At 37.4% G+C, this 16186-nt stretch overlaps 1 protein-coding gene across 2 annotated transcripts; it reads left to right on the top strand.

Annotated features, from left to right (window-relative positions):
• Positions 1 to 2089: 2089 nt before the first annotated feature.
• On the top strand, positions 2090 to 14552 carry AMTN (amelotin). 2 transcript variants are annotated; one of them, XM_015450110.2, is made up of 7 exons: positions 2090 to 2143; positions 5952 to 6032; positions 7030 to 7095; positions 8036 to 8125; positions 11867 to 11902; positions 12329 to 12355; positions 14298 to 14552. In XM_015450110.2, exons 1-7 carry the CDS (start codon positions 2090 to 2092, stop codon positions 14550 to 14552), a joined length of 609 nt encoding a protein of 202 aa, XP_015305596.2. The 2 variants fall into 2 exon arrangements, with proteins under 2 accessions (XP_015305596.2, XP_015305595.2); XM_015450109.2 differs by having other exon boundaries at positions 5949 to 6032.
• Positions 14553 to 16186: the final 1634 nt, after the last annotated feature.

Raw genomic sequence — 16186 nt, 5'->3', positions numbered from 1 at the left:
TCCATTAATTATTTTATCCCAGAGACTGCCACAATGTTGGTGAACAAAGAGTGAATCTATGTTAAATGAGGGCTGGAAAAACGAATTGATTGAATAAAAGAAACAATGAATTTGCCTGCGAAAGCCCATGAGAACATTAATTTGCTTTCCTTCCACATCCTTCAGCACCGTGTTTCATTGCTCCTCTCATTATCAATCGCTTTCACATGCTAGTCTGTCTCATGGATTATACTTATTCTCCAAATCCACCTAAAGCCCAATCTCTTCTCTAAAATTTTCCCTTAACTCAATCTTACTCTGTTTCCCCATATTATATGCCTTTACCACTATTCATCAACACTGAATGACCATGTGATGCTTTAAAATATTATAAACACGAAAGACTGAAGAAATATAAGATGGGGCCCTAGGAACTCTCCATCTAGTTCAAGAGAAACAAAAAGTCAGGAAATAATAAAAGAGCCATATAAAGTAATATCTGACCAAGTGCCAAAATCAGTGATAGAAACAAACAAAAAAAGCTATAGATAGTTAAAATTAGATGTCATCTCCAACCCTGTCTTCCACTGCTATCCTCACCCCATCTTGTTCCAGTGACAGAAAACAATGTCACTACTTCAAATCTAGACCTTTGATCGACCTGGGTGCTCTCCTTGTGTTCTTAATAATTTTTTTTTCTTCAAATCCCAACTCAAGGATGATCTCCTCTTTTAAGCTTTTCCTGTCCTTTGTCCCCAACAAAATTCACCACACTCTTTCTCACACCTGTGAATACTCCTATATTTGCACGTACTTGTTGATCTTGTGTTTCTCCTCCTACGTAGTGTTCCCCATTCCTAGCAGAGTATCAGAGTAACAAACATTGATTATATAGATAAATCAAACAGTTAGAGAGAAGCTTCGAAAAAAAATGTATCATCTCAGTTAATTTTCCATTAATAGACACTCTATAGGTTTACTTTTTTGTTTTTTAAAGATCAAATCCCAAATCCTGGTGCAACACAGGCTCATCATTGATATGGTCTCAGAAATTGATAAACAGACTCCCGCCTCCCTCTGTGGCATATCTCAAAAATTCCAGGTGAAGCCCAAGGCTTCATGGTAAAATGTTAAGTAGCACTTAACTGTTCTTCTTGTAAAAGAAATCTCAGTTGGTTCCCTGTGTTTTGTTTAGGTAATAGTATCATTTTCCCTGTTTAATATAAAGCAAGCCATTCACCATTTGGCCGTATTTATTGAAACGTAAAATGTACATATCCTTTGATACATTACTTCTAAGAATAACACCTACAAAAACACTCCCACATGTGTGGAAAAAAAGGTTCTATAAGAATGGTGCTTGTGACACCTTTGTAATTACAAAATAAAATGGAAATGGATTAAATGTCCATCAAAAAGAAATGTGATATGATATAAAGTTGTGTACCCATTAAATAAAATAAGCCTGTATGTACTAACATACAAAGTTGTCCATTATTTGTTAAGGAAACATAAGTTCCAGAGCAATCTACATAATAGACTTCATTTTTTAACTATGCACAGAACCCTATATTTTGATGTTTGATTTATGTGTTCATACTTACATGATAAAACACGTACATCTGAGAAATCATTTGGGAAGAAGAGGGAGGTGAAGAAGCATTTAAATTATTTTATTGTCTGCATCTTTTTTTAATTACATAAGGTATGTCTCCCTGAAACACCTTCTATTCAAATGGTAGACATTGGGTAATATCATGTCTGCAGCTAATAACCCACCTAATGAAGTGTTGGGAAATGAAGAAAACCAAATGATTTAACAGACAGCTAAATCCTGATTGGTCTCTCAGTTTCCAGTCTCCTGGAACTGAGTTTAAATTTCTTCTACAAACACATACATCATTGAAGGGTAAAATTTTTCACCAGAGTAAACTTGAGAAATCAACTGGACCTTAAGTATTATACATTTTGCTTCCTGGACACAAAGGTAACATTAATTGACCATGTTTCAAGTAGAACATTCGTTTTTAAAGTATCATTTTCTCTTAAAAGGAAAAAAATACAGTGGAAGAGTAACACTGTTTTATTATTGTAGGCAGCAATTTGAAACATGAAGACTATGATTCTACTGTTTTGCCTTCTAGGATCAACTCAGTCATTACCAGTAAGTATGTTATGTTTGTTTTATATGCCAACCAGCTTCAACAGCATCTCTAGTTGCAGACCTACCTCTCTCCTGCCCTCCATCAAAACTGCTCTGTTTTGTGACTCATTCCCTGACAGTGTCCAGTGTTTATTTTGCAAGGCAGAAAATGACAAGCTAATAAGTTGTTGGTACATATTTCAATGTACTTGTATTTTTTAAATGCATCCACTCCATCGTGGTAAAAGGTCAATTATTTTGGCAGAGCAATAGGCTAGAAATTAGGAGACAAATGAATGCCTTAAGTGGATGATTATTTTGTTTTCCAAAAAGAAATTTTTTCTTGGCAACTAGTTATTTGCTCATGAGTATAAATTCTAAAAAAAGACCACGAAAACATATGATACCAAAGGCATATGATTAAAATGATCAAAATTTTTGACTTAGAACATTTCATCATAAATAGTATTCACATATAACAGGAAAAAATAAAAAAGCACTAGAACTCCAACATTTGCTCCATTATTTTGTACACATAGAGAAGAATGGTTTGGATCTCTAGGTGGACTTCTCTTTGACTGTTCAAGATGGTTCAAGACCATTAAGAAAAAAATTACAATATACTTGCTATAAAATAACAGAATAAAAGAAAGCATACTTAGTTGGGCCTCAAGCTTACTCAAAACTTCGGCATCCATTCATACAATCAAGAAATATTTATTAAAAACTTTATATATGCCAGACATTGTGCTAGGCGCTGAAGAAACAATAGTGAGAAGGAAAAAAAAGGCATGATCCTTCATGGTGTTCACAAGGATTGTAGACATTAATCAATTTTTTTATTTTTTTAACTTTTTGATTTTTACCAGTATCTCTTGCCAATTTTTTATTTTTTACTCAAATGATTTTTAAAGAAATGTTAAATTATAAATAATAACTGTGATGAGTTATGTGAAGGAAATGAACAGGGTAGGATTACACGGGGGAAGGATGAAACAAGATACAGTAGCCAACCTCCTTCTTACTTTATCCCAAATATATACGTGTGTGTGTGCGTGTGTGTGTGTGTGTGTCCCCGTTGAAAGAAGTTGTCTGTAAAAGTTTAATTTCCTAAACAAGGTAAAGTATGAAGTTAATTTTTTATAGAACAAATGGTTCTTTCACTTCGCCAAATACAGTTACCAAAAGATTCTTCAAAATCCAGTTTCTTTAGTATATTTAAATTACCACATAATTGGTGAAAACTCAAAATAAGCAAAACTTTCCAGGAGCGCAACTCTCATGTGAAGTGGGCTGGGGTGGAGCAGGCCTGCTGTGTAGGCTACGGCAAATTGCTAATAGACAATGAGAGCAGCTAGAGAGTCAGTGGGGCAGGGCAGCAGGGAGGCGACACTGAAACATCTCTTTGGTATAGAAACAATACCAAATGAAACATCAGGACACATAGACAAGGTATTTTTTACTATTTGTAAATGAATTTACTGAGTTAGCATAAAGTTATAAAGAGTGAATCCATTTGCAAATGTGGACACATACAACAGCCTAGCAATTATTTTCAGTAGATCAAAAGTTTGAGGAAAAGTATCAGATGGAAAATATAATGTTAGAAAAAACAAATATAAGACAAATCAAAGTCACAGAAAGTGAAGGCCCTAGAAGAAAACAAGACTTTATTCCTCCAACAAATACTTGTTGAGTGCTTACTATATACCAGACATGGATTTATCTTCTTGAGATAGATCACTGAATAAACCACAGTGTTGCCACCCTTGTGAAGTCTATATTTTAGCAAGGAAACAAATGATAAATGGTGAGCAGTCTAAATCAGTAGGTCACATGACAGGATAGGAGGTGGTGGGCACTACAGAAAAAAGACCCCAGAGCAGGGTGAGATGGAGCAGGCTGGTGGTGCACAGTGGAGAAGGGGCAGGCTGCATATTCAGGACAGCAGTCAGGTTTGGCCTCAATAAAGAAGCAGGTGAGAGAGTGAAGCTAATGTCTAGGGAAAGAACATTCCAGACAGAGGGAACAGGTGGAGGCGAAATTCTGAAGCAGGAATGGACTTTACCTGTCCCAGAAACAGCAAAAAGGCTGGATGGCCAGAGCAGAGTGAGGGAAAGGAAATGAGGTGGGAAAGATCAGAGAGCTACTGGGGGCCCGGATCATGAAGACCCTGTAGACCACTGTGGGGTCTCTGGCTTTTACTCTGAGTGAAATTGACAGTCGTTGGCCAGGCACGGTGGCTCACGCCTGTAATCCCAACACTTTGGGAGGCCAAGGTGGGCAAATAACTTGAGGTCAGAAGTTCAAGACCAGCCTGACCAATATGGTGAAACCCCATCTCTACGAAAAATACAAAAATGAGCTGGATGTGGTGGTGTGCACTGGTAATCCCAGCTACTCAGGAGGCTGAGGCAGGAGAATCATTTGAACCCAGGAGGTGGAGGTTACAGTGAGCTGAGATCACGCCACTGCACTCCAGCCTGGATGACAGAACAAGACTCCATCTCAAAAAAAAAAAAAAAAAAAAAAGCAAAGAAAGAAAAGAAAAAAAAATGGTAGTCATTGCAGGGACTGAGCAGAGGAGCAACAAGATTAGACTATCATTTTCACAGGGTCACTCTGGCTGCTATGCTAACAATAGATTGTGGGAGATGAAAAGACTTACTTATGAAATATATACATAATCTTAAAGCCGAAAGGGACCTCCTAGAACAGGTAATACCAACCTCTCCTTTTTTTTCTTTTTTTTTTTTTTTTTTTTTTTTTTTTTTGAGACATAGTCTCGCTCTGTAACCTCCTGCTCCTGGGTTCAAGCGATTCTCCTGCCTCAACCTCCCAAGCAGCTTTTTGTATTTTTAGTAAAGACAGGGTTTCACCATGTTAGCCAGGGTGGTCCTAAACTCCTAATCTCAAGTGATCCTCCTGCCTTGGCCTTCCAAAGTGCTGGGATTACAGGTGTAAGCCACGGTGCCCAGCCCCAACCTCGCCTCATCACTAAGGGGAAACTCCAATGTGAAACCAGAACTGCTCCAGAGTAACCTTAGATGACTCAAGGTCTGCTGCAGAGCCAGAGGACCCCACCCCTGTGCCTTCCAGGATGCCTCCAGGAGCAAAAGCAGATTTGGTCAACCTGCCAAAAGAGAAGCATTTTTATTTGGAGACTAAGAGCACTTACAGGGATCTACCACTGGCTCTGCTGCTCACTATGTCACCTTGGGCAGTTTACCGTAAGCATCAGTTGCCTCATCTATTAGACAAAATAATGTAACTAGACCAAATGTGTAGGAGGAATATTTTCATATCTAAAATTCAGTGATTTTTAATACACTAATAAAATATTCAGGCCAGAAAGAAAACTGAACTTCTGTTACAAGAGTGATGTGGCAGGCATGGCAAAAGTGGGAAGCTTCATGAAAAGGTAGTAAGAATGACGGCAGCTTACCTCAAGCCCTGAGAAAAAGCAAATGTGCACAGAGCTAATGTACAGATTATATATTCATGCCCTGGCAAAAGATAAAGGCAGGTACAAAAAAAGAAATGGGAGCCAGGAACCACCACAAGATATCCCAGGTGCTCAGGTGCATCCCAGCCCCTGTGCCCCCACACCATCCCACCCCTCCTGGGCTGGCATTTTTCCACTCTACAATTACATTTTTCCACTCTACAATTACCATGCACATAATGTTTCAGGGAATTAAACTCCTCTAAAATACTCAAAGCCTTAATATAGACATTTTTGCATTGGGGGCAACCTGGATATAAATGGATACAAAATCTTAAACACATTCCTGCCTCATCAAATATGTATTTGTTTTCACAAAAGCAGCTCAAACCTGCTTTGGGACTCCCTCCCACAAAACTGGCTCCGGATCAGGGAACACTACCAAACCAACAGCAGTCAAATCAGGTAAGAGTCCTACAATAGGGAACGTGTACAAACCAGTAAAGAAAACACATTAAGACTGGTAGGTTTCAAATCAAAATTTACATGAAGACTGTACAAGACTGAACAAGAGAGAGGGGCTTTTCATTTGGGAGTGGGGAAAAGAACTGATATAATTTTCTGAAAAATTTGCACAGGAAAAGTAAAGCACTGTAATTCTTTTTCCTTTTATCTAAATAATAATTTGGTTTAGCAGTGAAATCTAGTCAACTTTGAAAAGGAATAACTATGTCTATTTGCAAAGCTTGGTCATCTATGGCCTTGAGGTACCATGGCATTATCATATGCAGTATTTGCTAGCAATAGCAGGGAATCAGAGGTGATCTATAAAAAATAACTGCAGACTTCCTCCTGGTTTTGTAAAGTTTCATTGTTGTTGATGTGTTGATGTGTTGCTATTTAATCTGTTTCTTCAAAGCGTAAATACTTTTGAAAACTGCAATATCTTTCGGCAACTACGCTCCCTCCCACTTCAACTCTTCCTCTACCATGAAGGACCGTGGCTTACCTACTTCTACATTTTGTGAAGTAGTACAATCAGATAATACTAGAGTCTAAAGTCTTCTCCTTAGTCAACAGAACACTCAAGTCAAGAACCATTCCCCCCTCTTAAGGAGACTGAATCTTATACAATTTGGGAACCCTCTTTCAGAAAAAGAATACAAAATTAGATATGTAAAATTAAGTACTGAAATAAATATTTATAATTGGATAAGAAATAAGAGTAAATCACAAATTTTCTGAAGCTGACAAGTACCGTAAGCTTGAAACATAGCTAGGGGACCTCCCAGGGCCACAAACAGGGCAATGCTACTAAAAGGCCCCGAGGCTTCATCTTTATTTACTTTCATGATAAATCCACTTCTGACAGGAGTGTCAATTACATGAGGTTATCCATCACTGACAGAGTAAGGGAAGCAGGCAACCTCTTGTCTCACACATCACTTTTAATCCCCTGCAGGTCTTTCCTTCTTTAAGTCTGATACCATTAACACAGATGCTCACACTGGGGCCAGATCTGCATCTGGTAAGTGATCTTTTATATCATTTTAATACCCATTGTGAAATAAATATAATGCCTAATGATATGGTGGGGGGAGCATGGATATGGATGTGTATATCCACAAATGAAAACACACACATACGTATCCACCTAGATAAGTTGAAAGAGAGGAGAGAAGAGTCCAAGAGAGTTGGACATCATTAAGTTTTTCTTAGCAAGAGAGTCTCTAAACAAATGGATCTAATTCTTTCCTTCCCCAGTTTCTCTATCCTCTTCTCCTCCTCTCTCAATTCCTCCACCATACCTTCCTTAATGCCCCTACAGCATCCCCACATCCACATAAACACTATCACTGCTATTATCACCCCCAATGACAGGAGCAAACTGAAAGAGATCGAAAAATCTTCAGTGTCTTCTTATACAGTATCTGTACAGATCTTCAGTCTTCTCACAGAATATCTGTATAATCTGTTTGGGAGGAAAAATAAGTTTCTTTCCTGACTTAAAGTGGACTTTTTAGTGGTCAAATTTAAATATAGTTCATGTTCCAGACAAAATATGTATTCTGAACCTCATAATTTTCACGCATAACCTAGAGGAGTTAATTTCTTAATTGTAAAACAGCTATCAGAAAATTTTCAGGAACAATTACTCTTGTAGCCAAAAAGGGAAAGCAAGGATACAAATAAATCAACTAAGTAATTCTCAAACAGAAGAGGTTAAATGCCAAAGGAAAACTTAACAGGGGAAAAATTAGCAATAGCCCCTGTGGTTGTACTAGCAGACTAAATAAGTCTTTAAATTTCATCTTTGTGTCTAAGTATACATGCAATAGAATACTATGTATTTATATAGCAAATCCTTCCTTTAAATATATTTTACGTTTAGTAAAAACATTTTAGTTTCCTAAATATCCAAACTGGAAAAAAAAAATACAATGAAAGTCTTCTTCCTTGCCCTACAGTTAAATCCTGCTGCAGGAATGACACCTGGTACCCAGGCCCACCCATTGACCCTGGGAGTGTTGAATTTACCACAGCAACTGCAACCACATGTAAGTTGAACAGCTGGACTTTAGTTTCAACATTAAAGAGCATTTTCTCTCAGGTGAAAGCCTACAGTAGAAACAGAATTTTTTAAAGCTTCTTGAAAATTTTGCCCAGATTATTAGCTGACGAATGTTCTACTGAATATAGATCAGTATTTGACAATCTGGTTCTTAATGAAAATTCATGAAAACTTACCCAGAGAACTGACCATGCTACACCACAACCTCTCTAGAATATAATTTTAATGGAAAACAGGAAACCTTGAAAAGTTGGGGAAGATTGAAAAGTGAAAAATATATGGGGGGAAGTTGAGAGATCCTAGGATTTTTTCTAGCATATTGTTTTCTCTTGAAGACTTTCTGGGTGACCAAGATCATCTCAAAGAAAAATTAAGAGGTGGATAAAGTTTATCTTCAGCAAATCTAATTGTCCCACTTTTGTGTCCTTTTTTTTATTCCCCCTTGAAAGTCCCCAAGGACTTTTCAGTATTTACCATTTACCACCTCCCACTATCACTTGCTTTCAAAAAAAAAAAAAAAACCCTGAAAATCCTCTTACACTAAGATATAAACTTAAGGCATCACCTGTTTTTGAAGTGCTTGCATTTTAACATTGAACAAATTCCAAATTTTTACCTTCTTGAAACTTTTCTAAATAGCGTAATAGGCTCCAGAGGGGCTGGGTGCAGTGGCCCATGCTGTAATCCCAGCACTTTGGAAGGCCAAGGCAGTAGGATCACTTGAACCCAGGCATTTGAGACCAGCCAGGACAACATAGTGAGACTTATCTCTACAAAAAATAAAATAAAATAAATAGCTGGGCGTGGTGGGGCACATCTATAGTCCCAGTTACTCGGGAGGCTGAGGTGGGAGGATTGCTTGAGCAAAGGCGGTCAAGGTTGCAGTGAGCAACGACTGTGTCACTGCACTCCATCCTGGGTGATGGAGGGGAATTCTGTCTCAAAAAAAAAAGAAAAAGAAAAGAATGCCTCTGGAGGAAAATACATTAATCCTTTCATAGCAAGACTAAGTTGTTTGTAGATAACTTATTCTCCCCAACATGTGACCTCAGTCCCCACTATTCAACATAATGGTCTAATTTTTTGAAGAAGCATTTATTATTGTGTAAGCAATATATGTTAATTATAAAGAATTTAGAAAATGCAAATTTTCTAAAATTTACATATAAGCAAAAAGTAAAATAAAATACACTTGGAATCTCATTAGCCATAATCAAACACCGTCAACATTCTAGAGTATGTCCTTCCAGTCTTTTTTCTATACGTATATTTTTAAAGACAATGTTTTTGCTATATTTAATGTTTTGTAACATGCTTTTTTCCACAAATATATTTTGAACAGCTTTCATGTTTTAAAATATTCACTTACAATGTTGTTTTTAATGACCTCTTAGTATTCCATGGTATACTAAATTACTTATTATGAAAATTTGGGGATTTTTCCAAAGTCTTTGCTTCTATAAACAACGCTACAGTAAGCATCCTTGTGACTAAGTCTATGAGTATTCCAGTGACTATTTCCTTGGACCAACTCTTAGGAATAGAATTTCTGGGGCCAAAGACACAAAAAGTATCTTGATAATAAAAATTTGGATCATAAAAGTGACCCTCTGAAAAAGATTTAAGATGCAAACAAAAAGAGACTCTCTGTAACAGATGATCATAGTATAATCTACATACCGATTGCCTACCTTGAAGGTAGACTTAATACATCTTCACGTTCCCCAGAGAGTATCCTCCTAAATCAAGGCATTAGTGGAGCCTGGAGATGCTACAAAAGTTTCAGTACAGAGAGTTTCACGTTGTACACTCTCTATGCAATATTATAAATCAATCCCCATTTGCTGTGGGAATTCTTCAATGTCTCTAGGCCATGCTACCACCAAGGGTTCCCATACCTGACCTTCCCCTGGGCAGCTCTAGTCCCTCCTACCCTGCCTTTCCCTGTGCAGAGTGGCTTATTATCTCTGCCACAACCCGGACACCTACTGGTGGCTCGCATTTATCAAAGAAAGTTGAACCATGTTGGTGAACTCTAGAACCACACGATTTCTGGTTAAATGTCAGCTCTACACTTACTACTTACATGATGTTGGCCAAGTTACTTAACCACTCTGTGGCTCAATTTGCTCAAAATTTAAAATGGGCATTACAATAGAACCTTCCTCTACAGCTATTGCAAAGATCAAGTAGTAAATATATGGAAAACACTCAAAACAATGCCTACCGCATAGTAAATATGCGATGTGTTAGCTATTACAATTTCAAATAATTTCTCTACCGACAACTAAGAAAAAAGTCTCCTTTATCATAATATTGGTAAACAATTAGATTACCTTTCATTACAGTTTTTACGTAGACATCTATGCTTTCCTCTTTTTATCTTTTTGTTCTTTCCATTCCAACTTCCCATTAAAGAAGAAATTCCATTTCATCTTCTCTTAAATCCAAAATGTACCAACCACTTTCCCATTGCCAACGTGAAGGCTAGCTGGGTTTTTTGTTCCTGTTCTGTTGCCCCTTTTTTGTCAGTAGACAAGCACCTGATTGTGAGTAAGCCTTTTTCATAAATGTATGTAATTTTTCCTTATTGACATTCCATAGTTCCATAATTCCTGCACCAACTGTCTTGGGAAACAATAGTTAAGAGTCTATTTCATAAGACTTTCAAATCTTCTGGTTTGGTAATTATGAAATTAAGAGTCCCATTTTGATGACTTTCCTGACACTTTGAATTTTCTATAGAAATAAGAATAAATTTTTAAAACCTTAGCTTTCTTTGACAAACTTCAGGCCAGTTCTCAGAGTAGCAGAGAGTACTGGAGCATGCCAACACCTCACTCAAATCTTTTTCATCTTTTTATAACTAAATTTATAATATTTAGTTATCAGTGACCCTTGAATTATTTCTTGCCTAGTTCTAAGAGCTATGCCAATGTCAGGGGTTACTGAGCAATATTCCCTATAATTGCCTTATTTTAACAGCAAAATGTCCAAGCAACTATTGCAAGACTAAATATCTATGCCTCAAGAAATCTCACATTTGAAAATACCCATCACATGTTTTAATGTGTCTTCCGAGATGCCATATGAATGAAATCTGTAAATTTTAATATTATTGTTACTTGAAATAATTTTCAGTTTGGAGATATCTTGAGACCAATTGTTTTTTTCGTTCATCCAGTTTACTAACTTCTATCTTCTCAATGTGCTACCTTGAACTGGTTTCTAAATCTCTCTGAGACTGATCTTCTTTTTACAAATTGGAAAAGTTCCAAACTCCCATCCAGATCTATGAATTTATATCTATGATAATAGATAATACATTAGTAACAAATATCTGTTTAACAGATACTGTATCCTTTTAAGAAGTTATCAATGGCTGGGCCCAGTGGCTCACACCTGTAATCCCAGAGCTTTGGGAGGCTGAGGCAGGCGGATCATGAGGTCAGGAGTTCAAGACCAGCCTGGCCAACATGGTGAAATGCGGTCTCTAGTAAAAATACAAAAAATTAGCCAGGCATGGTGGCAGGCACCTGTAATCCCAGCTACTCAGGAGGCTGAGGTATCGCTTGAACCCAGGATGCGGAGGTTGCAGTGAGCCGAGACCATACCACTGCACTCCAGCCTGGGCAATAGAGTGAGACTCTATCTAAAAAAAAAAAAAGTATCAATATTTATACCATGTTCCAGAACTTTTGAATGAATTTTTCTCTAATTTTTTCAGATGTTACCAATTTTTGTCACACAACTTGGAGCCCAGGTAAAATTATGCTTAATATTGTCTTGATTTTAAATCACCTTGGTGTGAAATGTTTATTCTTACCTCAATTCACTAGATAGTTGTGAGGTTTTCAATGTACTTTGCACTGTATGGACACTGATAATCACAAGAGCTTGCTTTCTGCATAAGTTTTCTTCAATGAACATCCACTTAATGATAGAAAAATATATACTTTTTGAATGGAGATGATGTCGTATTACTCAAAGAGTGAATGTTAGCAGTCTCCCATCATATACTGACTTGAGTTTTGTAATATAGATCATAAGGCAGTTTAACATTTTATTGGAAATGCAAAATCTCTATAACCTTTGAAAGTATTTTAAGTTTCCCAGTCATGTTGTACATATATTACTACAAATATATTAAAATGTGTCTAACAGTTTGTGTTCATCTTTTTGCTTTTAGGGCACTATCCTAAGCTCAGAGGAGTTGGTAAAAAAAAAAAATTTAATACTATTTCAAATTATTTTCACTTCTATCACAATGTTTTCTGTCCTCATATAGTCTCTCTTGAGCATAAATCCTGAATATGGTGTGTACTACAATGAATTGAACATTTTTATAGTTCCTTACATTAGATTATCCTCTCTTTGTTTGGGGATTTTATCATACTTCTCCAGCTATTTTTCTATTAATTTGACTTAGCTTTCATTTCAATTTATTGCTATCAGATTCAGTTCTATCCAGAAAGGCAATGCACATTTTTTAACTTCATAAGGATTGCAATCTAGGATTATAAACTATTGAAATGTATACAAATGTAGAATAATATAAATATTAACTTTTTACAGGAAAGATTAAATTCCTTGACTTGGATTTTTAATTTTTATGGAACAATATATCTTTTTCCAGCATCAGATAGTGATGAACTCTTTCTACACACATAAATAATTGGAGGGCTGTACCTAAATAAAGTTAATATCACCACTGCTAGACACTTCAATGCATTCCTCCATAGGTTCTTTTCTAGAGAAAACAACTTGAATTAACATGATATCTAAACATGACAACGGTACAGAATTGAGGCAATATTTGGAAACAGTTATTCAACAGCTTTTCTATTATGGAAAATGTAGATATTTTCTATATTGTCCCTAAATAATCATCAAGTAATGGGGCTAGTGTCTGTTTTGCCAACACTGATACATGAACATCCACATCCAGCTACTGAGGTTCTTCTATAACCAGGACTTTAGCAGATCCTTTACATATGTTGCCTTCAACCTTCCCCAAAGCACAAAGCAGATATTTTTGACCCAGCTTTACAGATAAAGAAACTGAGGTTAAAAGTTTAAGTAATTTACGCCTCAAAGGCAACAATGACAAGAAAAGAGTGGATCCAGATCCAATGCCATTTTTTAATCTACTACACTAATGGTTTTTCAAACATTTTTAATACAAATCACAATAGCAACTACATTTTTCATGCAGCTTCACACACACACACACACACACACACACACGTTAATGAAACAGCATTCACCTTTACTATATAGAATGCACTACTAGTCTACTGCCTGTTTTATTATTTAATGATGACTGCCACTCACCTTTTTCACTTCAAAACTGTGGATATCACAACCCTCAGTTTGAAAACGTCTATACTCTGCTCCTATCTGTCATCTAGCGTAAGTCTAATTCTGGTTTCAATATCTCTTAAATGTAACACAGTGTTTCCCAAACTTCATTCCTTGCCCGGCGAATCAGGATGGCATCAAAAACTGGTTAAAAAGGCAGATTGCTAGGTCCTGCTCCAAACCTGCTCGATCAGGATCTCTCTAAAAATAAAAAACTCCGATAGACAGGAATTATCTATCTATCCTCAAGGAATACACAATAGCTGAACTGCCAGAATAAATGTTTCTGACTGAATATTCCAATGCCTTTGAAAAATACATCAAAAAAAACTTGAAGGGATGAAAGTCATCAGGATTAATCTACTTGAATCGATTTTTCCATTAATTTTTAATCTCATATTTTTTTGGAAAAAAAATGTTACGAGCAAAAGAAAGATTACATGTTAGGTTTAATTACAGAGATAAAGCCCATCATAATTGTATGGATTTTTCTGCCTTAATTCTACCTCCAGATTCAGCTGATAATAAAAAAATTGTTGTTCCTTTTCCCAGGACTGGCTTGATTCTGGCTTTCCGTTTCTGAGGGAAATGGAGCATAGCAAAGAGTCCCGGTATTGAATCAGACTAGACTGGAGCGAGGGAGTATTTACCCTGAGGAATGCCAGGTCTTTGCTGTCTTCTCTGACTTTACTCTCTCCATCTTTCCATTGCTACCCAAACTTGCTCCCCTTAAAAAAGAAAAGGCTTTAACATGTGTTGCTTTTAACTTTGTTTTCTGTTTGCCTCCCTCATTCCAGCCACAAATCTTCACGAGCCTCATCATCCATTCCTTGTTCCCGGGAGGCATCCTGCCCACCAGTCAGGCAGGGGCTAATCCAGATGTCCAGGATGGAAGCCTTCCAGCAGGACAAGCAGGTGTAAATCCTGCCATCCAGGGAACCCCAGCCGGCCACCTCCCAACTCCCAGTGGCACAGACGATGATTTTGCAGTGACCACCCCTGCAGGCATCCAAAGGAGCACACACGCCACCGAGGAAACCACCACAGAATAACCAAATGGTAAATTCTCCTAGCTTGGAACATACTTCTTGGCTATAAAAGTCATCTGCAGAATGGAAAAGAGGAGTTCTTTGTCTTGCCTTGACAAATGCAGGTCTTAGTAAGATTAGGAAGCCCCTTTACTCACTCACAGTTGACTCCAGCAACGAGGCAGTATTTTTACTCAGCCACCAATCCTCTGGTATTAACACTGAAGGAAGAATGTGTGTGAGTGTTTTCGGTTGTTTTGAGACAGGGTGCTGCTCTGTTGCCCAGGCTGGAGTGCAGTGGTGTGATCTTGGCTCACTGCAACCCCCGTCTCCCAGGTTCAAGCGATTCTTATGCCTCAGCCTCCAAGCAGCTAGGATTACAGGTGCACACCACCACACCTGGCTAATTTTTGTATTTTTAGCAGAGACAGTGTTTCACCATGTTGGCCAGGCTGGTCTCGAACTCCTCACCTCAAGTGACCCACTCGCCTCGGCCACCCAAAGTGCTGGGATTATAGGCGTGAGCCACCGTGCCTGACCATACTGGCTAATTTTTGTATTATTTGTAAAAACGGGGTTTTGCCATGTTGCCCAGGCTGGTCTAGAACTCCTGGCCTCAAGCAATCTGCCCACCTCGGCCTCCCAAAGTGCTGGGATTGCAGGCATGAGCCACCATGCCTGGCCTGAAAGATTTTTAATTGTTGGCATAACACATGTTCCATTTTTGGGTCAGAACTGAAAATATTTGGAAGCAGACTGTGTTCTTCGCCCCAATACACACACACACGCATAGAGGCCTATCGCAGACACACTTCAGTTCATCATGACCCTGTCTCCACTCACTGACGGAGCCTCAGAACCTTCCTACTGTAATACTGCAAGCAGCCACTAGTGATAGCTACCAGAGCAGATAAACCCATAAACCCATCTGCCGTTCTTAGATGGAACTTAAGAAATGTAACAAAAATAAGCTTTTCTTGCACCAACAAGCAAAGTTAATTGTTTAACATGTGAAAATGTCTAGAACCAAATATCCTTAGAGATAACTAAAGAATGATTTGATATGGATGCTCCTAATTCTGGAAAAGAAACTTTGATCTCAAGTAAAAAATATTTAAGTTCAGTATACTTTTTACCTACATTTAAAAGGTGTTTTATTTTCTTCCAGGAATTCAGTAAGCTGTTTCAAATTTTTTCAACTAAGCTGCCTTGAATTTGGTGACACATGTGAATCTTTATCATTGATTATATTATGGAATAGATTGAGACACACTGAGTAGTCTTAGAATAAATTAATTCTTAATTTACCTGAAAATATTCTTGAAATTTCAGAAAATATATTCTATGTAGAGAATCCCAGCTTTTTAAAACAATAATTAAATGGATAAATTTGTCTTCGAAATATAACATTATGCTGCCTGGATGATATGCATATTAAAACATATTTGGAAAACTGACTCTTTTTCTTCTTTGGAGATGAAAGAAAGTTGGCCCTTACAGAAACTACATTTCCTCAGGACACTAACATGATACTCCAGGTCTAGAACTTTCTTTGGAAGTAGGAAGCACAGCAGTCAAGAAGAGGACACCCAGCAATGTGAAGACAAATTCTGGTCTCTTCACAGCTACCTCATCATTCGCTTTCTTATAAAAGTCAC

The sequence above is a fragment of the Macaca fascicularis genome, chromosome 5 (assembly GCF_037993035.2).
Source record: "Macaca fascicularis isolate 582-1 chromosome 5, T2T-MFA8v1.1".
Lineage (NCBI taxonomy): Eukaryota > Metazoa > Chordata > Mammalia > Primates > Cercopithecidae > Macaca > Macaca fascicularis.
Note: the sequence above shows the minus strand (reverse complement) of the source record. Positions and strands in the feature narration are given on the sequence as shown.